The sequence below is a fragment of the Vicugna pacos genome, chromosome 1 (genome assembly GCF_048564905.1).
Source record: "Vicugna pacos chromosome 1, VicPac4, whole genome shotgun sequence".
NCBI classification, from domain to species: Eukaryota; Metazoa; Chordata; class Mammalia; order Artiodactyla; family Camelidae; genus Vicugna; species Vicugna pacos.
Genome location: NC_132987.1, coordinates 12,748,018 through 12,769,832, shown reverse-complemented (window position 1 = coordinate 12,769,832; position 21,815 = coordinate 12,748,018). Strand labels below are relative to the sequence as shown.

Below are 21,815 nucleotides of genomic sequence, written 5' to 3'. Positions count from 1 at the left end.
TTACAGAGATACATTACAGCGTTGTCCTCCAGGGGGTGTTCAATCTTCAGCAGAGCTCCAGCACTGCCGAAAGGCATTCAAATCCAGTTAGCAGAACAGACAATCTGGCCTCCTCCTCCCTTGGATGCCCGAGTGCTCGGGCTCATATCCTGAATTTCACATCTCAGGCTCTTAGACTAGACCTTACACTTTTTAGTTAAGACCAACCGTTGCTCTGAATGCCCGATCACAAGTCTTGAGTTGGCTGACCCTCAGGGCTCACGTGGAACCCTTTTAGAGGCTATGGGTATGGCTAGGAACTGCAGTGCTTCCCAAGGGCAGAAATGTGAGTCCTGGAGGCCCAGAGATAACCCAGTACTTAACTGGAGATGGCTGTGTGGGGCGAAATAGCAAAGGATCCCTCTTTCCTACCTAAGGCCCCCAAAGGGCTGTTTTTTTGCTGTTATTTCTTAATGAAGCCATCACTTAGGAATCTGCAAACCTCTAGGTCTGGGGAACCAGCAACTTTAGGTGGTGAAGTCTACAACCGCAAAGCATATAGTCTGGCGGCCAAGAGGTCCAGAGTGACTCACTGGGTTTTGGCATCTGCTGTACTTCTTGTTAACTCCTGAATTAGTTGCTTAAACTCCTGTGTCTGATTCCTCATTCACAAAAGACTATCTCATAGGGGTAGCTGGAGGGTTAATTAAGACAACCCAAAGGAAGCACGTGGTCTTCAGTACGTGTTCCATAAACGTTATTAGTTACTTTTGTTCCTGAGTCTGGAGTCCAGGTCCCTGTGATGTGGCTCCAGCCTCGTCTCTCGCTTCCCCTTTATCCTACACACCTCCGTATACTTTTGTCCCTTTGTTCCCTGTTTTCTCCACCTTCCTTACCTACATCACCATCTAATGAGATCCCACCCAAGTTTCAGAGATGCCCTGTAACTGCAGCTGAAAACCAGAGAAACACAACTGCCCACTCCAAGAACCACGTGAGCCTTCTCCTATCTCTGAACAGTATCAGGGACACACTATCTTGATACACAGGTGCAGGCACTTGTCAAATGTATAGAGCTATCACTTAACATGCGGGGATTTTTAATATGTAAATTGTACTCTATAAGCCAACCCAGTAAGAATGCAATGAGAAGACTGATCAGTCTTTGGAGACCGGAAGCCTTGGTTCATTCAGATTTGCGTTCTGATACTTTCTACCTAGACCTTCATGCACAGCTTCCTCCTCTGCAGGTGAGGTGTCTGTCGCATTCTCCACTGGGAGGGAGCATTTGGAGACACAGTAATAGTACCCAAAGGGCTTGCACACAGTTGATGCCGTATGATTACTGGGACCTGCTTTTTGGCATAGCGACATCTATATTTGTCACACATCTCTGTCCACCAGCAGGTGATCTTGAGGACAGAATATGGGCTGTTTTTCTTTTCCATGTGTCTAATATAGAGTAGAAGTGGCGTGTTTAGCTGAACACACCGACTTCCGGATGGCAAACACCTAGAGGCAGCCCAGCTTCAGCCTCTGCGGGATGCCACACCATGTGTATCACCTGCGTTTGCTAAGGCTTAGTATTCTGAAGTCTGACAGATCTTTAACCTGGCTGGTAATCCAGCCACGGCTCCCCAGTGTACAGTAGAGCTTAATAACATCTTTCATTGTGATAGCTGTTAGGTTCACAAGGGTCATCTGTTCCTCTGTAAAGCAATGGAATGACCGTACTGTTCTCTTGACCAATAAGTCACTCTGTTTTCCATGGTTCAAAGTTAAGCTTTTATTTGGTTTCAAATTAAAAAAATAAATTTCATTATTAAATAGTGAGATGGATCTAACTAACGTCGAGAGAGAGTAGCTTACTCAGGAATATACCACCAGGGGTACAATTAAGGGGTGGGTCACCTAAACTAAAATGATTTGTTAGGTTGTCATGTTTGTTAAAAGTTCAACAGTGGCATAATTCGGAAGAAACCGAGAGACAAAGTTTTAAATGTTTACAATGGATGAGAGAATTAAACCACTTATTCTACTGCAGTTGCAAAGGGATTTCTTGGTCAGTGCCAGTCGGTGTGGACACTACACCACGGTGCTAATGTCATCGGGTTCATCTGCCTTCTTTTGCCTGCTCGGCAGGGATTTCAAGTACTCAAGGTGTCTTCGTGCATCCTCCTGGTTTTGCCTCACGTAATACACCACGTAGGAGATCACCATGGTGAACCAGCCAAACATGGTGACCAGCATGGCATAATCAGTCGTTTTTTTAGGGAGGTTACAGAGGTCAGCATCATTGGCAGCATTGAGGAATGGTCTGCCGGCGTGCTCGTCCAGCACGGAAGTCTTGCAGATCACGTTATGGGCGGTCTCGTGGTTGGACGCCATGCTCCTCAGAACCTGCTGCAGGGTACAGTCACAGTGCCAGGGGTTGTTAGCGATTCGGGCCCTGGCCTTCAAGTTATTGAAGGCATTTTTGTGCACGCTCTGAATCCGGTTGTCAGACAAGTCCAGAGTCTGCAGAGTTTCGGCGACTCCTTTGAAGGCGTGCTCGTCAATAAACTCAATGCCGTTCTTGGACAGGTTGAGAACCCTTAGCTGATGGAGGTCCTTAAAAATCTCATTGGGGATAGATGTGATCTGATTGGAGTCCAGATACAGTAAGACTGTTTCAGGAGGAAGATCTCTAGGTATTTCCTTGAGATTTGCATTGCTACAGGTGACATTTAAACCCCCAGAGGAAGAACAAAGACAGCCCTTGGGACACATACTGGCAGAATGGAAGCACAGTATCATAAGAACAAAACTTTGGAGGAGGAGACACATGGAGAGGGAACGGGTTAACCACAGGTCTACCAGATTCATGCTGGAATGTCAGCATAATCACAAGCCCATTCCTCATTTATTCCAACAGGCAAGCGTGGTGACGGCCCCAGCTCTGTCCACACTGTTGACTTCCTTCCCGCGTAGTTCACAGGGCTGCAGCTAACACACGCATCCCTTCATTATTCCTGTCCTCGCTTGGGTACCTAAAGGAAAGGGAAGCAGACGCAATCAGCTCTTTTGCAAAGGGAGGCACAGTGCAATTAAAAATGCTCTCAGGTATCTGGCATTGTGTGTGGGCAGGAGAGTTGGTTATGCAGGTAATTTCCACCCAAACCACTGGGAGTTACCTGTGCAATGGGAGTCTCCTGCTCAAATCCCAGATGTTGGAAGAGTGTCAATAAATGACAACATTTCCAAATTACGCCGCCTTGTTTTCAGTTGGGCAGAATTAGAGCAAAGAGTCTAGATTTCTCTTGTCTCTACTGGCCGTCGCCACATTCTGAACCCTTTATCTAAATTCTACAATAATAAAATGTAACTACCCTTCTTTCCTTCTTCCTACAATAACAGGCCCGTCAATGCAAGTGAGCCCTGCACTTGGGCAGCAATGAGAAATAATACTGATGCTTCACAGGTAATGGACCATGGATAACAGTATCTTTCCTAGCTTTTGAATGGATGTTCAATTTGGAGTACCTTCTCTAAAGAAATATCTTACTTGAATTGCAGAATAAATGAGCGCATTCCAACCTTCACAACAAAATGTTCTTGGGACCTACAGCCTGGAATCTCCAAGAGCGCTGCCTCCCTTGTGAAGTCTTGAGAGTACATTGTACCTGGAAGGATGTCCTTAACTGAGTGTCCAAAGGATTCTCTCCATTTTCTAAACAATGCATCATGTCCCCAGTAGGTCTTCAAGTAGGACATGCAGCTCCAAGCCATTTTTAAAAAAATATAATAGAGAATTTAGAAATACTAGCCTCTAAGACTTCCTCAATATCCTCTTTTTTCTTTCCAATCATAGACATATTATTAGTGTTGGAAACAGCCCCAGAAATTGCAAAAAATTAGTGACATGAGCAAGGTTATAAACTTACCCCAAAATAGAGATGTGAATATAAGTTAACATTCAAAACTACTCTCTCATACAAAAAGGACAGGCATCCTCACAGGCTAGGTGAGTGGATCTCAGAGAGATTAAGTGACTTGCCCAAGGTCAAGTAGCTTGTAGGTGGCAGAGGCAGGAACCAAGCCAAAGGCTTTGCTCTGACTCATTAATGCCATAACTCTTTCCACTACCGGACAGCTCTTTCCCAATTTCATCTGCTCCACTAGGACAGTCAGGGTCCAGGCACTGCTGTGACTTCTGATGCTGCTGTGTGGCAGATCAGTCCCAAACTGAGGACCCCATGGAGTCCAGTGAGGGGGCTCTCTGCACTGTGGAGGGAATCCATGCCTGACTTCAGAGGATTCTCTCTCAGGATCTGAGAAACAAGGAAAACATTATCCTCTTGCAGCAGTGAGCAACAGACTCACTCTTTGCGAACTTTTCTTTTCTAAAGATCTCAGATGGGCAAATACAGAGGAAAAATGACTCCAAGTGTTACCAAACTCACAGAAAAGATTAATGTGAGCTGAAAACATAATGAACAGGTTGTTGATCATGGAAAAAAAAAATAAGATTAGCAACAGCAGAATGAAGTGGATGTGCTTTTGGAATCTCGAGTCTCTCAAATGCCAGAGATGCTACAGAAGGACCCTAGGCTTACGAAGCCATCCATCAACAGCTCATTCCATCGGCAGTGAACGTTTACCTCCCTTTCATGTTTTCCTTCAAAACTTCATTGATGGCATTTGAGGACTGTAGACATTGTCTAGGTGGGAGAGAAAAAAATAAACAGGCGTGGAGGGGAGGACTCTCAGAGAAGAAGAAGGGCAGCAGAGGAACAAAGAAAAGGTTGCTTCAGAGGAGGACATAAGAAGGACATAGGAGATGGGAGAAATAAATGGATTAGAGAAAATACAGGAAGTCCATGTCCTCAAGCAACTGCCACTGGCTGAGTCTGTGCCAGCTGCCCGAGTCCTGCTGGGAGGTGGAAAGCCTTCTCGGGAGGACACTCCACTTCTCCAGAGGTGGATTCTGAGTCTGCCTGAAGAAAAGTGTTCTCTAAGTTAGACGATGAGCTCTGTGAAGGCAGGGAGTTGCTTCTGCCTCATGCAGAAACAACAGCAAACAATTAAGAAGTGGAAAGTACACTGGGTTTTATCTCAGCTTTAATCCCCATTAGCAGTGTGCTCCTAGGCAGCCTTACACCCCCTCATCTTCATACAGCGATGACAAAAGCACCAGGGACAATGCTGACTTGAGAATTACATGAAGATGCATGTCGGGTCTGTAGCACAATGCCTAATAGGTCGTAAGCACCCGATACGTGTTAGCGATGGCTGCTATGACTTTGCCAGATATATGCCCAACTCCTACCCTAGTGCTTGACATGTAGTAAGGACTAAGTAAGTATCTCTTGTATGAAGGAACCAATGAAGTATTGAAGAATCTAGCTACGCTTTTCCTTCTCTATGGTAATTATTTTTATTATGTTGAACATAAACATTGATTCATCAAATGCGTCTTGATTTTACACATCAAAATGGTGGCCTTTGAGAAAATCATGAGTGCAGACTCCTAGTTCATAGAAAGAAGAATAGAACGTCTTCTCAATACACATCTCTAGACTTAATCATTGTTTGTCCAGAATGATCAGTCCAAAGGTCATGGTCACAGATAAGAAGTGCTTAGGACACACGTTGAGTTTTCAACATCAGAGTGCAGTTTCTCTGGAGAGGAAATCCCACGCCCCAAACGGTCCGCTTATACACTGGATGGAATGCCCATTGGGAGCACAAACACTGAGTGGTCCTTGTACTCAAAGATGTTGGATTCAAATGAACTATTTCATTTTCTCTCTGAGATTGATAAAAAGGGAACAAAATCTCCCGGGACTGGCTAGATCGCTGGGCTGCTATGACTCAAACACTGGAGCCTCCACGCAGTCCAGGACAATGTGACAAAAGATGTAGAGATACGAGCCCTTGGATGTCCAAAGACATCACGCCGTGGTTACCTTCAGCAGGGAGGGGAGGAGAGCTGCCTCTCCACTCTGTTGTGCTGAGTTACTATTTTCCGAAGGGTTTATCAGCTTGGCAAAGCCTTAAACTACTGGATAGGTAAACAGTGGCTCCCAGAAAAGCAAGCCAGAGGGAGATGTGCCTCAGAGGCAAAAAAATGAGCATTCCTCTGACATCAGTTATCACCCAGCAGGGTACAGAGCTAAAGAGGAGACCGTAAACTTAAACTATTTCCTGCTCTGTTCCCAGTCAGGTCTACCCACAAATTCAAAGTAGCAAATAAGCCATCTTGCTAGGGAAAAAAAAAAGCCACCTTACTAACGTCAGGATGAGTGTGTAGAACACAAAGGCTTGGGGTCCCACTGGTGATGGCAATGACGACAGCAGCAGTCACTGTCTGTCCTCCTGATAAGGAGTAAGACCCACCGAAGGGACAGACCAAATTAAACAGCATCCTTCCTACCTGCTAACTCCCCGTCTGCAATTCTCAACCCATGAGACTCATTCCCTTTAAATGTGTCTGGCAATCAGGAAGCTACAGTGTTTCCAGATAGGCTGTTCTGGCCTGAGCTGTGCCCCCAAAGAGGATCAGTTTTCCCCTGTACCTATGCCTTGCTCACATTTTCCTTTCACAGAAGTTTCTGAGCTACACCAAGTAATGCTGAGATTAGGTGGCAAACATCAAACACTGTTTCCAGAAGAAAAGCAGAAATGCACTTCGCAGCCTGCCTGAGAAGACAGTTTTTTCAGTGGCTGATTTAAAAACTCTTATCTCGCTTCCTGTTTCTTTCTTATCATCATTAGGGGATACGCAGGGACACTCAGGGCTTCATGAACTCTTCTGAGATAACTGAACGCTCCAATTCAGAGAGAAACATCAGCCACAGCAACCTTCCAATTACATCCCGTGCAACGCTGCTACCAAACAGAAGGATTTGATTAAAACACACACAAAAAAATAGCAAAACAGGAAAGGCTTCCAATTCAGGACATAAAATTCAAATCAATACGACAAAAGATACATATAAGTACTTAAAATGAAGACTTCCGTACGGCAAACTTACAAAATGAAAGGGCCGATGATAAAATAAAGGGATGTTTTCTCTAATACACAAGGTCTTACAGAGGAGTAAGAACATGATTCAATAGTAAAATGGGCAGAAAAACAATATATATATATACATGGCCAACAAATTATATGAAAAGATTCTCGATCTCACTTATGGTGAAATAAATTCAAGTTTAAGTACCTCTCATCTTGGTTAAAATTAGGAAGAATGTCCAGTGTCAATGAAAGGGTGAAGCACGCAGCACTCTCAAACCCTGGGTGAGAGGATAGATGGGACACTTTTTTCTGAGGGAGAAATTTAGAATCACCTATTAAAAATTTAAAATTTAAGACGGGTTAGATTGACTATTGTAAAGATCTCCAAAGATGACCCCAAAAGCAGCTTGAAAAGAGAGTTAAAAAGGGATTATAGAGTAATGCTGATACAAGAAAATGTGGGGAGAGGATGGCCATGTCCCAGGGGTTGGTTGGGTCCCTGGGAGGCGCCCCACCAAGTGTGGGTCCTTGGCTTCACGCAGGAAAGAAGTCAAGAGCGAGCCACAGTTGAGTAAAGGTAGATTTATTCAGAGAGATACATACTCCATAGACAGAGTAGAGACTGTTTCAAAGGCAAGAGAAAGGCTAAGAGATGTGGGGGTTGGGTGCTCAGCTTAAAGTAAAAGTAGATACACCTTCCATAGACAGAGTGCGGGAGAGTGGCCATGAGGTGTGGGGGTTGTGAGCTTTTATGGGCTGGGTGACTTCATATGCTAACAAGTGGGAAGGCTATTCCAACTCCTTTGGGGAGGGGGCCTGGATTCCCAGGAACGGGGCCATCACTCCCCTCTGACCTTTCATGGTCAGCCTTGAAACTGTCCTGGCGCCTGTGGGAGGACCACTTAGCAGCTACTGTATTTCAGCGTGGGTATATTGAAGCTCAAGGTCTACTGGGAGCTGAACCTCCTACCATCTTGGTGCTAATTGCTGTGTCATTCTTTTAATGTCTGTGCCCTGCCCCCTTCCCTCCTGTCTCAAAACTACAAGGTGTAGTTTGCAGGCCCAAATTATCCAGGTCTTGATCGATAACTGCCAGCTTTCCCGCTTCCAATTTAGGACCAACCTGAGAAAACCGAATCTGCTGCTATAACCCATCACGTAGGAAGCCTGGGTTCCAGGGAGCCTGCCTCCAGCTTCCCCACGCCAAGGGCCTCCAGTCAAGGCATATTTGAAGCCTTTCTTTTTTCCCACTTTTTAAAGCTTTTACACACCCCTGCCTGCATTTGAATTTTTGCCAAACGCAAGGGATGGTGGCTAACTCCCTTGCTATAGAAAGCTTTGAATAAATAGCCTTTGCCTGTTCTTATTTGGGTAGTTTTCATTTATTTCCACAAAGACTGAAGTTTGGTGCATGATCTCTTCAATGCAATATTTACAAAATTAGCTTTACAGCCGATTACAGAAATGATATCCTGATTGCTCTACTTGCTCAGGTTTCCTATAAACTAAGTGTGGGTTGCATAAGCCATCAATCTGTATAATTCCTGACCAGAAAATTAGGGAAAAAGAACTGGGACCTGAGTAATTCAAGTGAATGAACTGTAGCGGTAATTTTCTCTGCTGGTGCTCTTTGAGATCATGCTTGTCAGTGCAACTCCTTAATTCCCATCTTTAGCACTGAGCCCTGCCGTGGATTTTACTTCTACGTTTTCATGCACAACCTCTGATCCCCAAGATTCCACCAGGGCTTCCAACCACGCATACCTAAAAGCAAGGTCATTTTCACCCTTCAGCCCCAGCCAGCCACCTTCCTCCTCTACCACAAACCACCTGCTCTTCCCTCCTGATTTCCTGAAAAGTTTTCCTTTTCATTCTCCCTTGTCTCTCTCTCTTCCTTTGCATTCCCACTGCCTCTTTGCCACTCAAACCTCCAACATCTTGCTCTGAAAGAAAGCAAAAGCCTCATTCCTGGGCTGGCTGTGCACAGTCTCTCTCTGCTTCCACTCTTCTCCGAATGTCTAGTTAAAGTAACTGACCCTGTCATCTCACTGGTCAAAAAGCTTTACTGACTCCCTGTTGCTGCTCGTAACGATCTTTCGTTTCCCATCTCATCTCCTCCCACACTTCCTTACACGGACACACAAAGCTGAACTCAATGAACATAGATCAATGGTTAGAAAGATATTGGTGAATGTCACTTCATCCCACACATATGAGATTTATCAGGAACCATCCCAACGGAAGACCTCCACAGCTTGGAATAGCTTTCCCGTTGGTTTCAATTCTGACTATGAAGATCTGGGCCCATGAGTCATTTAGCTGGTCCATTAATAACAGCAGCTATGCTCACTTAGCTAAGAATATGAGCTGGTAAGACAGACACAGGAAGAATTGGGAACGCTTATATTTAAAAGGAGTATGTTCCGCTTGCACATCCAGAATTCCGTGGTTCAGGGAGCTCCCGAAATCTCCAAACTCTCCCTTCTCTGGTATCCTAGCCTCTGCTACGTTATTTAGTATTTTCAACTCAAAGTTATTTATCTTAACTACTGCTTCTCTTAACTACTAGACCATGAGCCTTCAGCGTGTTGGTTGGGGTCTTACCCATTTTAACAACCTCATGCTGCCCATAGGGAGAAGGAGGGGCGAGGAGAAAAAAACCAAGCTGCCTACCACACTCCCTCCCTTCCCTTTCCCTTTGAGCATGAAACAAGGAAGGGAGGAAAATAACTGACTATGTAACGAAATTCAGAGTAATGATTGCTTTCTTGGACTAGATATTTAAATGATCACATTTACTTTTTACTGTGGCTTAAATTAATTGAGTTGGTGACTTAAAGTAATAGTAGGACAACCTAAACTAAGCGCAAGTTCTGGGGCTGACGGATGTTTTCATTCAGGGTCTAGAGGGCGATCACCTGCACAGAACAGGGATTAAAGGACTGGTGGGGGCAAAAAAGCAGCTGCATTTTATCCTGGATACACATGTATCACCTTATACAATCCTCACTACAACCCTGAGAGGGACCAATTACGACCTTTGTACAGATGAGCAAATTGAGGCATAAAGAGGTTATGTAACCTGCCTACTGTCCTAGCTGCTTAGCGATAGGGGCAAGATCTGGACTCACGTCCTTTGGCTTCCGGAGTCGGTGTGGTCAAACATGGCACCACACCCCCCTTTACAGATAAACTATCCATCATGATGATACAGGAAAAATGGGGCATGAGAGGACGGCCACGTCCCAGGTCCCAGATGAGTCCCTGGGGCGGGCCCCATCAAGTGAGGGCCCTTGGCTTTGCCCAGGAGAAAATTCAAGAGTGGGCCAGAGTAGCAGGAAGGTAGATTTATTCAGAGAGATGCATGCTCCATAGACAGAGTGTAGGTCGTCTCAGAGGCCAGAGAGTCCACGAGGCATGGGGGTGGTTAAAGCAAAAGTAGATTGACACACTCCATAGACAGAGTGCAGGCCATCTCAAAAGGCAAGAAAAAGACCTAGGAGATACTCCACAGATGGAATGTGGGCCCTTCTCAAAAGGGAAGAGGAAGGCAGAGAGAGAGAGCCCTCCAGCCCCTGGATGTGGAGTTGTGAACTTTTATGGGCTGGGTAGCTTCATATGCTACTAAGTGGGAGGGTTGTTCCAACTACTCTGGGGAAGAGGCTGGGGTTCCCAGGAACTGGGCCATCACTCACCCTTCGACCTTTCATGATCAGCCTGGAAACTGTCCTGGCGCCTGTGGAAGAGTCATTTAGCAGCTGCTGCATTACAATAAGGGTGTACTGAAGCTCAAGGTCTACTGGGAGCTGAATCTTCCACCATCGTGGTGCTAACTGCTGTGTCATTCTTTTAATGGTTCTGCCCTGCCTCCTTCCCTCCTGTCTCAGTAATTTTTTTTTTCTCTTTCTCAGCTGACTTCACTAAGATAAGGAACAAGGACCATGATGGATTTTACACTGAGGGGACAGCTGAGTGCTGCAAAGAAAGACTGGCAGGATGTGGGGAGGCCGGGAGAGAGGCTGAAGCCTCTTTTTCTAAGCCAAAAGCTCTAAAATTATACAATTGTCTTACATTTTTGAACTGTGATTAGATGCTTGTGGGGCAAGGCTATGGATGTACTTTCATTTAGTTACCCCTGAACAGCCCTGTGAGATTCACATGATGGACATCACTAGTCCTGCTTCAGTACTGCTGAGATCTCAGTGAATGGGGGCTGCTGGCAGGCACACAGCAGGTCAGTTGAAGGACAGAACGTGGGTCCCAGATGCTCAGCAGAACAGATCCCAGTCAACACCCATTAATTACATAGCTCCTCTACCAGCCACTTTTTGATATGGAGAATCTGTAAATACAAGTGCTGAGTTTCAAATGCTGAACCAGCCTTCTGTTGACCACTTCCTAACAAAGTTTGGGAAAGTCAATAACAGGAGAGGAAACTCTCTTTTCCCCTAAGGATCTCTTGAAGGCCATTTAGAAACAAAACTTTTATCAGAATGACATGAAATCCATTTGTTCCAATGTGTCAGTTCAGGCACTGCTTTTCCTCTTTTGAAACTTATTTCACAAAGTAAATTTCTAAGTAAACCTTTAGTTTATTGGGGCAAAAACTCCAAAAAACCGAAAACCTCTTTTGAATTCATTGCATCTTTCCTACATCATCTAATACCTGAAGATCTCCAGACAGGTTTTAAACCTTCTTCCCACCCATGAACCCACTGTAAAAACTAATGTAGACAAAAAAATTGTTGCCTGCCATTTTAGTAAACAAAGAATACTGTCTGCCGTCAGGCCATCAGCCAGTGCACCCACCCCCTGAAAAACCCCTAAAGGTGTGCCTTGAGGGAATTCAGGGAGGAGAGAAACAGGATACTGGTTCTACATAGTTCAGATTCACCTCTAAGGAATCACTTCAATGAGCCCAGGCTCTTGCATCTTCCCATACAAAGAAAAGCACTAAAATCACTAATCTGAGATGTCTGCTTTTCTGTGATTAGCAGTAAGCTTTCCATGTTGAACTACCTACTTGCTTCTCTTGTTGTTGTTGTTGTTTGTTGTTGTTTTTTTTCCCCAGCAAAAACTCCTCTGTCTCTTGGTTCTTCCCTTCCCTCCTTGGAGGAACTCCTCAGAGCTATCTGAGAGGCTGTCTCTCCTGGGCTATAGTCCTCAGTAAGGTCTCTGAAAAAAAACTTAACGGCAAACTTTCAGGTTGTGCATTTTTGTTCAGCCGACACTAACAAATAAACAACACCTTTATTTGGAACCTAGCATCCCTCCCTCTCTGGGTACTAAACAAAGAATAAAGATAAGATTGTGTCTTTGCGAACATCTGTATTTATTATTCAAAATGCTGCAAGTTTATAGAAAGACTAAGTGGGAACCCATCCATCTCAGTTTCTTTCTGCTTCTCTATTATTATTTCCTAGTAAGTGCCTATGGCATCTACAACAGTGAGAGCCTGGCAAACTCTTAACACATAATCTATACAAACGTAGGCTCCCAAAGACTCTCCAGGGTCCAGAGGCAACCTGAAAGCTGCTTTTAGAAAGCACTAATTTATGCTGAATTCAGTTGTACTTCTGAGTGGGATGAATGACTGTTACCATTTATTTTTTTAAACTTATCCTACTTAACCCTAGCCATTGACTTGGTGGGAAGTGTACAGGATTCAGATCCAAAATGAAGGTCCAGAAATTGGAATTTGAACTCCAGTTTCCTTGAATTCCAAGGAATTTAGCAAATCAATTACACTTCCATGCCTTCGTTGCCCTAGGACTGTGACCAATAATACCCACCTCCTTGGTCTCATGAGGATAAAATGAAATGAATATATATGAAATGTGCTTCAGAAACTGTCAATGACTTTTCAAAGATTATGCTCTATTATGGGTTTTAGCATTTAGTTGTTTTTTCTAAAATAGCAGACATTCTTTCTCCAGAACCTCACATTTCTTTTTAATCAACCATGAAATAGTTCTCACATCACCTATACAGTATTCATGCGAAAATACATTTAACCTGAATCTAGAACTTGAGACATTGTACAGGGTGATTAATCAGGACTCTTTAGCGTGCTTTAAGGAAAAAAAAAACAAGTAAACAAACAAACAGAAAGCAAAATCAAACAAGAACAAGCTGAAGAACTATTCTAGATTAAAAATAAGAGAAGTGACAACCAAAGATGTCACCAAATTTGTTGTCTGGAACCGCGCCGGGGTCTTAGCCCAGGCCAAGACCCCTTGTCTCAGCCCTGGAAGTTCTTTTTTCCATTGGATTCACACAGACAGGAACAAAACCAATGCTGAGGCTGGAACAGCAAAGGCTTTATTCATTGGCCAAGGAATGGAGAAGCAGGAACTTAGTTCATAAATCAACTTCTCAACCCAATGTGAATGGAAACACCATAGATGGGGAAGTAGGAGATAGGTAGGGTCAAGGTAAAAGGAGGGATTTGGAAAGAGTGGGAGGAATGTTGATGACTTATTCAAGAACAGAGGTGTGGTTTGGACCCAGAATTGAGGCAGTACTCCTTTTCAGTCCTTGTATGGGCTTTTCTGATTGTTGTTATGGCAATTGTCAACTGTCATGGTGGTGGTAAGCGTGTCATTTAGCATGCTAATGTATTACAGTGAGTGTACAATGAGGCTCAAGGTCCACTGGAAGTCAAGTCTTCTGCCATCTTGAGCCTAGCTGTTTCTAACCAGTTCTCATTTTCCTCTTTGCAGTCTCCTCCTGAAACTTAGGTGAGAATGATTGGTTTCCATTTGAAGGAGGGGCAGAAGGATGATTCTGGGGCAACATCCAAAAGTAATATGAAAGATTGATTTCTGGATTTGTAAAAAAAGATGCTAGAAAAGGGCATAACTGAAACAACTGGAGGGAATTTTGAATATAAAGTGAACATTAGATATTGTATCAAAGTTAAATTTATTGGGTTTTATTATGGTACAAATAGAAAGGAGATAGTCTTTGTTCTTTGAAAGTACAAGATTTGGGGGTAAAGTATCATGACAACTGCAACTTTCAGATTGTCCAGGGGAAAAAAAAAACTTTATCTATTTATTTGTATGTAGAAAGAGAGAGATAAAAGTGACAAAGATTAACAATTGGGTAAATAGAAAGTGATGAGATAAAAGTGTTCATTGTATCAATTTTTCAACTTATCTGAACATTTCAAATTTTTTCAAATGAAAATTTGGAGAGGGAACTCTACGTTTTAAAAATAAACAACAACAACAAATAACTTCAAGAATAGAAGAAATCCCTAGCTGGTAAAAGCAGAAGAACCTTAGGAATGCTGGTCAGAGTATGGCTTATCTCCTCAGAGATACACAAAATGGAAACCCAAGGTGAAATGAGCCATGGTTCTTTAAAATTGCATTTCATGAGCATCAAGACTAGAAAAAGGACTGGCACATTGACTTAGGACACACGTGTAAGGTGGACCTAGTTTGAATGGAACAATGTGGAGACCATGACTTGGCCCCTTGCTAATTATGTAACCTTTCTATCCCACAGTTAAGGGGGATATATTCAAAATATATAAAGATTTCATACAACTCAATGTCAAAAACAAGCAAATAAAAAATGGGAAGGAGACTTGAATAGACATTTTGCCAAAGGAGACATACAGATGGCCAACAGAGACATGGAAGGATGCTCAGAGTAACTAATCATCAGGGAAATGCAAATCAAAACTATAGTGAGATATCACTTCACACCTGTCAGAATGGCTGTTGTCAAAAAGACAACAAATAATAAATGTTGGCAAGGCTATAGAGAAAAGAAACCCTAGTACATTGTTGGGAATGTAAATTGGTGCAGCCACTATGGAGAACAGTATGGAGGTTCCTCACTTAACTAAAAACAGAATTAACACATGGTCCAGCAATTCCACTCCTGGGTGTATATTGGAAGAAAACAAAAACCCTAGTTCAAAAAGACACATGTATCCCAATGTTCACAGCAACATTATTTACAATAGACAAAGTATGGTAGCAACCTAAGTGTCCATAACAGATGAATGGATAAAGAAAATGCGATGTGTGGAGAGAGACAGAGAGAGAGAGGGAGGGAGACAGAGAGAGAATGGAATATTATTCAGCTATAAAAAGAATGAAATCTTGTCTTTTCCAACAACATAGATGGACCTGGAGGATATTATGATTAGTGAAGTAAGTCAGAGAAAAGACAAATACTTTATGTTTTCATTTATATGTGCAATCTAAAAAATTAAAACAAACAAATGAGTATAATAAAATGGAAACAGTATTACAGACACAGAAAACAAACTAGTGATTAACGGTGGGGAGAGGATTGGGGCAAAGGTTAAAACGGGAGAGTGGGATTAAGAGGTAACAAACTAGTAGGTATTAAAAAGTAAGATACGAGGAGTGATGTACAGCACGGGGATATAGCCAATATTTTATAATAACATTAATGGAATATAATCTATAAAAATGTAGCATCACTATATTGTATACCTGAAACTAGTATAATATTGTAAATCAACTAATTGTAACTACATGTGGTGATGGATGTTAACTAGACTTATTGCAGCAATTTTTTTGCAATATATACAAATATCAAATCAATGTTGTACACCTGAAACTAATATAAATGTTATACTTCAATTATATTTTTAATAAAAAGGATGTCAATTATATCTGAAGTGAAAAATGTACATATATGATCCCATTTGTGTAAGACAAAGAGAAGGATCTACACACACACACACACAGTTGTGTAAGTAAAAAGTAAGGGAAGAGCAATGGAAAATGGATCATAGTCTCACATTCAGAATATGGTTCTGGAGCTGTTGTTATGAAGGAGAATTTCTACTTTTTACCTTACACTCTTCTCCACTATTGCAACTTTTGCCGTGAGCATGATTGTAATACTTACTAGGTAATAAACAAATGGCCTGGCTAGTAGGCATTGACTGATAACCTATTTTCTGTTAGGAGCTACAGAGATTACAAAAGCATACAAGACGTGGTGTCTCTCTGACCAGCTGAGTCATCCTAAGAGATCACTTAAACTTTCTGAATCTCAGCAAAGTGTGCAAGAAACACCATGGGCCTGGAGTTAGACAAAACAAGGTCTGACTCTCAGCTGTGGTACCAGCTCGGGGATCTTGGCCAAAAATGGAACTGCTCTGAGTCTCAGTTTCCTCAACTGTAAGCAAGAATCATACCTATTTCATGGATTTCTGATATGGTTTCTAACATTGCCTCCCTCACAGCGGACGCCTGACAAACAATATTGACTCCAACTATACTTTCAAAGGGATCAGAATCAAGTTCAGATTTCCCAAGGCTTCTAGGAGCCTGAGAATTTCACCAAATGAATATTCTGCAATTACATAAATCGAAGAAACACCTTCTTTGAGGGTCACGATAGTCATCAGCTTATTAAAGATTCTGAAAAATCGCAGCCAAGTAACCTGTTAACTCAGAATTTCCCAAAGATAATTGGTCCCCCTGCCAAAGGCCTCCTCCTGCCCCATTATATTTATAGCATAACCACCCACAGACGATGGCATTTGCTAAATTCAGATCCAGGATGAAGAAGCTATAAGAAAAACGATAAAGAAGCTTTAATACTACCTCTACTACTGCAATTACTATTACCACTCTACTACTATTCCTCCTCCTCCTACTATTACGTTGCCCAGATATTCTGAAGGGATATGGTAACAGGCTTCGCAAATGAGAATTCTATATGCCGCTGATCCCTCCCGGGTCATATACTATTACCATACAGAAATATCCAACACCAATTAGTGTCTGTTGCAGGTAGAGATGAAAAAATGAATAATCCAGAGTGATCACTGAGGATCATTTTGTTTAATGAAAGAAATGTCCCTTGATTAAAATATTCATGCCTATAAATAAATTGCAAAGAATGGGCTATTATTATGTTTGAATTTCATCCTCTTCTATTGCCTCATCCTCAGAAATCATTTTCATGTTTGAAAAGATCATTAATAGTGTACTCTTTTATGGGAATGTAAATTAGTGAAGCCACTGTGGAAAACAGTAAGGAAGTTCCTTAGAAAAGTTCCTTAGAAGTTCCTTCCATATAAAAAGGAAAAAATCCCACTCCTGGGCATGTATCTGGAAAAGACAAAAACTCTTAATTCAAAAAGATACTCACATTCTGTTTTAGAAGCACTACTTACAATAGCCAAGACATGGAAGCAAACTAAGTGCTCATCAACAGTTGAATAGATTAAGAAGGTGTTGTGTATGCAATGGAATATTATTCAGCCATAAAAAGGAATGGAATAATGCCATTTGCTTCAACACGGGTAGACTTAGAGATCATCATACTAAGTGAAGTAAGTCAAACAGAGAAAGACAGCTATTATATGACATCACTTATATGTGGAATCTAAAAAATATATTACAAATGAACTTATTCACAAAACAGAAATAGACTCACAGACATAGAAAATGAACTTAAGTTTACCAATGGGGGAGGGATAAATTAGGAGTACAGGATTAACAGATAAACACTAACATACATAAAATAGATAAACAACAAGAATTGACTATATAGCACAGGGAACTATATTCAATATCTTGTTATAACCTATAATGGAAAAGAATCTGAAAAGTTTTTATATATATAGATACATATACATATATATATATATATATATATGTATATATATAACTGAATCACCTTGCTGTGCCCTGAAACTAACACAAGATTGTCGATCTACTATAATTCCATATAAAAAGGAAAAAAAAAACCAAACATGACCCTTAAAGGCCTTGAAAACCTTATGGAGTGGTATTTCAAAGAAAGAGCTTTGGAGTTCGACATACTTAAGCTTGTCTAACTTTGTCATTACTAATTAGTGCTAGTAACTTACTACTTATTAGTTTTATGATTCTGGGTCTTGTTATGTAGCAAAGAACCTCAACTTCTTCACCTATAAAATGGGTACGATAATACTCATTTTTCATGGTGTGGTAGATTGTTTTCAAAAATGTCTTCCATTATTCACCATCTTGTATTATCCATGCTTTTATGTAATGTAACCTTCAAGTTCCTCCCATCAAGAGGTGGAGTCTATTTCCCCACCACCCGAATCTAGGCTGGCTTTAGGATTTGCTTTGACCACAGATGAGGCAGAAGTTACATTATGCCAGTTCTAAGCTTAGGCCTTTTCAAGAGTCCAGACATGTTCTTGTTTTTGCTCTTGGAATCTCCCCAGCCACCGTATGAACAATCCCTAGCTATTTCGCTGATAATTAATGACCATAAAAGGAAGCCAGTTGTCCCAGCTGAGGCACTCCAGCCTAGAGCCAGCCACGCTCCCAACATGTGAGAAAGTCCAACCCGATCATCAGAGCCAGCTGCCTGACCCGTCGCTGACCATAGACTCATGAGTGAGCCCAGCCAAGACCAGAACCACCCAGCTAGTCGTGAGCTTGTAAGCAATAATAAATGCCACTGAGTTTGGGGACATTGTTACATAGCAAAAGCTAGCTGATGCACATGACCGTTTTAACAATTTAAGAAATTAATACATTTATGCTAATTATCACAAGGCCTCATTGATACTTGTTTACCATATTTACACTAACAATGAATAGAAAAGTATGCTTTTTAGTAAAGTATAATGGAGACCTCATTCAAGAATGCTGTAATTGCTCAGTGCTGAAGGACACCAGCAGTTACGTTATCTGTAGAAACCAAATTATTTAATTCTATCTGCTGACCATGATGGTCAATAATGTTCCAAATTCTTACGCTATCCTCCAAGTAGCCCAGAAAAAATGATACATAGATGACAGATACCCACGCGATTCCAAGGTCAGATCTGAATAATCTATTACATACTGGTTGCTCCCATGTCCCTCGTGCCTGGTGGAGTGCGCAGCCCGGGGTCAGGGCTCTGTCAGTGGAGCCCAGTGGCGAGGAGCGAGGGCTCAGGAGTCAGACTGTCGGGGGCTGAATCCCAGTTCTGTCCGTAACTTTGCCTTGCCTCAGCGCCCTGCCTTGTAAGTGAGGGTAACAGCAGTGCTTACTGCTTCTCTTTGTAGTAAGGACCAAGTGAGATCATGCAGGTAAAGGGCTTAAAACAGCACCTGCACAAAGTCAGTGTGCGGTAAATGCTAGTTATTTCTTTGTGGAGTGATGTTTGTTTTCAACATACTCTTGGGAACGAAGCCTGTGTGGTAGTTCTGGGCACAAGGAGACAGCCCTCCAGTGCTTGCCAGCTCTCTCAGGCTTTGGAAGATATCATGCCAACACAGAGACAAACATCAAAGACACAACTACAAAGAAAGTGAGGTTTCTAGAGGTTCAGTGATGAATTTAAATGTCAGGTCTTAGCAATCGTTATGAAAGAGAACTGAAATAAACAACATCTTATTAATTCAGAAGCTATTGTCAGCATGTAGATACTCGGAGGTTCTCATTTATTGCTCTGTTGGAAAAAGGTTCCCATCAAATGAAACCCACACCCCATTACATAGCCCTGAAAGTAGAACACCAAAGGACTGCTTTCTCCAATTTCATTTTGGCCATTAACCCGCCATCAAGCCCGCCCAGACCTACGACTTCATACAAGTTGTCACTGTATAATCCAGGCTGATAACCTGAGGCTGACACCTGGACTCTGATTTCAATTAAAGGTGAATAGATAACTCATTTGCACTCAGATTATCCTTCCTTCTAGAACCTCATAAATTTTCCTTTCCAGAACGACTGCCTGTCAAACCAAGTAAAATTGCTACCCCTCCAATCTGTTAGCAGAAACCAAGTGGTACTTAAATCATCCTCAATCTTCATGTGATTTGCCTTTGATTTCAGACTTAGATTCTTCATTCTGTTAAGTGCCCTAATGTACACTTTACAATTTCATCTTCTCAGTGATCACATGGGGGATCATATAAGATCAAAGTTTTCCTCGTTAATTTTATCCCGTGGCATACGTTTTTCAAAAAACTTAAGCCCTCCTTAAAGACGAAGTTAGAATGGAAAAACCAACCAATATCTGTAGAACTATAAAGTCATTCAAAGAACTTGCTTGGATGCTACAGATGACAATTTAATTCTAACAGAAGGATCATCAGACAGGCTGCCTCCTGTTTGTGAAATTATGCCAGTGGATGAATGAGGCAGCCCTTTTTAGATCAATGGGTTGGATACAGTCTAGAAATGTTCTTATCTTTTCCTGTTCTCCACGAGTCCTTTACCGTCTCAGTTAAACATAGGCTTCCCCCAAATACAAAAAAAGAAAAGAAAGAAAGAAAAAAAACTTCCTTTCAAAATAAGGAAACTCCAGAAAACAAACAAAAAAAAAGGAAATCAGAACTGAGTTCACTGAAGTTTCATAGGGAAATGTGGGGCCCTGTGTTGGCTCCTTTTCCCTCTGTGAATCACCGGAAAAATTAACAGCTACCCAGGGACTTAGGTTTTGTCAACAACAAACCAAATAAAACTTTCCAAACTCATTTAATTGTCTGCAGGATGCAATAAGATTTCCTCATCTCCTCAGATGTAAGATGTTAGTTTAAATAAAACTAAATTAGTATTCTCCACCCTACATTTTCTCTATCTTGGTGAACCAACCAGCCAGGTAAGAGAAGTAAAAAGGTAAGAATCCATCCAGGTGAAGATAAGAAAGAGAAAAGCATTCCCAGAAAAAGGTGAACTCCCGTCTTGTCTCCTCTAAATGTTTGTCCAATTTAAAAAATGTAAACCATCACAATATTAAGATGCAGGCACAAACCCCATTGCTTATAAGATGGTTTCAGGAATTATGACCAAATTACTATGCATTAAACCAAGCTTGATACCTATTCAGTTCAAATAATGTTTGGTCAGGTGACAGTGTGTTATTTCTACTCCACCTGTGGCTTTTTGCTTTTGTATGGTCTCAGGATGTGAGAATAGGAGGGAGGTGAGGCTGGGCTGGTCTCCCCGACTCCCTGATTCAGTTAACACTTGATCTAAGCATGAGTGTGCTCCCCCCCCACCCCAAGCACTTCTCTCCTTTTTGCTCTTTCCACTACAGCCATTCTTAAAGTAAATCCCACCTGCTGGTGGGACAGTTGGACAGAGCAGAGCAAAACACCCATGCATGGGGGTGGGGGTATGGCCATCCCTAGAGCTGTCTTGGGGTCAACGACACAGTCGGTGCTCAGGACCTGTTTGCTCAATGAAGGGCTGAATGGCTGCAAACAAAGTGGAAGCTTCCGAAGGACTTAAGAGCCTGACAGGGTAGGGGCTGGAGTCTTGGGAGTGAGTCCCCATTGCTGCCAGTGCGGACTTCCCCTCCCTCCCCCAGAGGGACATCCACGTGGAAATGCAGGATGAGAGAGAGAGCTACTAATTGGGAGCTGCTTCTCTTGTAAGCAGGCTCCAAATAAAAACACACTGCCTCTCCCACTGGGGGGAAACGGAAAAGGCAGCGTCCAATGCATGAAAAGCAACACCTAGAAAGATCAGGACGACACCCCGGGATGGCCACAGTCACAGGAGGTCGGGCTCTGGGAGGGTTCACCATTGTTTAACACATCGAGATGGTTCCTGGTCTCCCAGACGCATTGTCATGGAGCCTGTGACGCCAGCCTGGCATACAAGTTTCAGAAAAGTATCGTCAAAACATGAAGGTAAAATTTTTATGGGGAGCCGGTGACAGATAGACCCTGAATCTGTAGCAAGTGGATTCTTCACTTTAAATTTGCAGCATTTCCCTCTTTGCCTGCACTTTGTCTCAGCTCGGCATCAGCCCTTAGGGAGATGGAGCGTCTATGAGTCTGCAAGGCCTCTTTGTGCTCAGCTGCTGGCAACTCCCCGGAGTCAAGACAAGCTCAGC

The 21,815-nt window shown here is 42.4% G+C and overlaps 1 protein-coding gene across 12 annotated transcripts in view; it reads right to left on the bottom strand.

Annotated features, from left to right (window-relative positions):
- Window positions 1-1,740: 1,740 nt before the first annotated feature.
- LRRC3B (leucine rich repeat containing 3B) overlaps window positions 1,741-21,815 on the bottom strand; it is an 82,403-nt gene continuing 62,328 nt past the window's right edge. For 9 of the 12 annotated variants that reach the window (XM_072951654.1, XM_072951676.1, XM_006205315.2 and 6 more), the window contains one exon: window positions 1,741-3,008. In XM_072951654.1, the coding sequence (XP_072807755.1) occupies window positions 2,065-2,844 (780 nt within the window). In that variant the 5' untranslated portion in view covers window positions 2,845-3,008 and the 3' untranslated portion in view covers window positions 1,741-2,064. Of the gene's footprint in view, window positions 3,009-3,523; window positions 3,588-3,641; window positions 7,282-11,999; window positions 12,570-21,815 lie in introns of those variants that run through there. The other 3 variants (XM_072951922.1, XM_072951776.1, XM_072951994.1) reach the window with 3 other exon arrangements.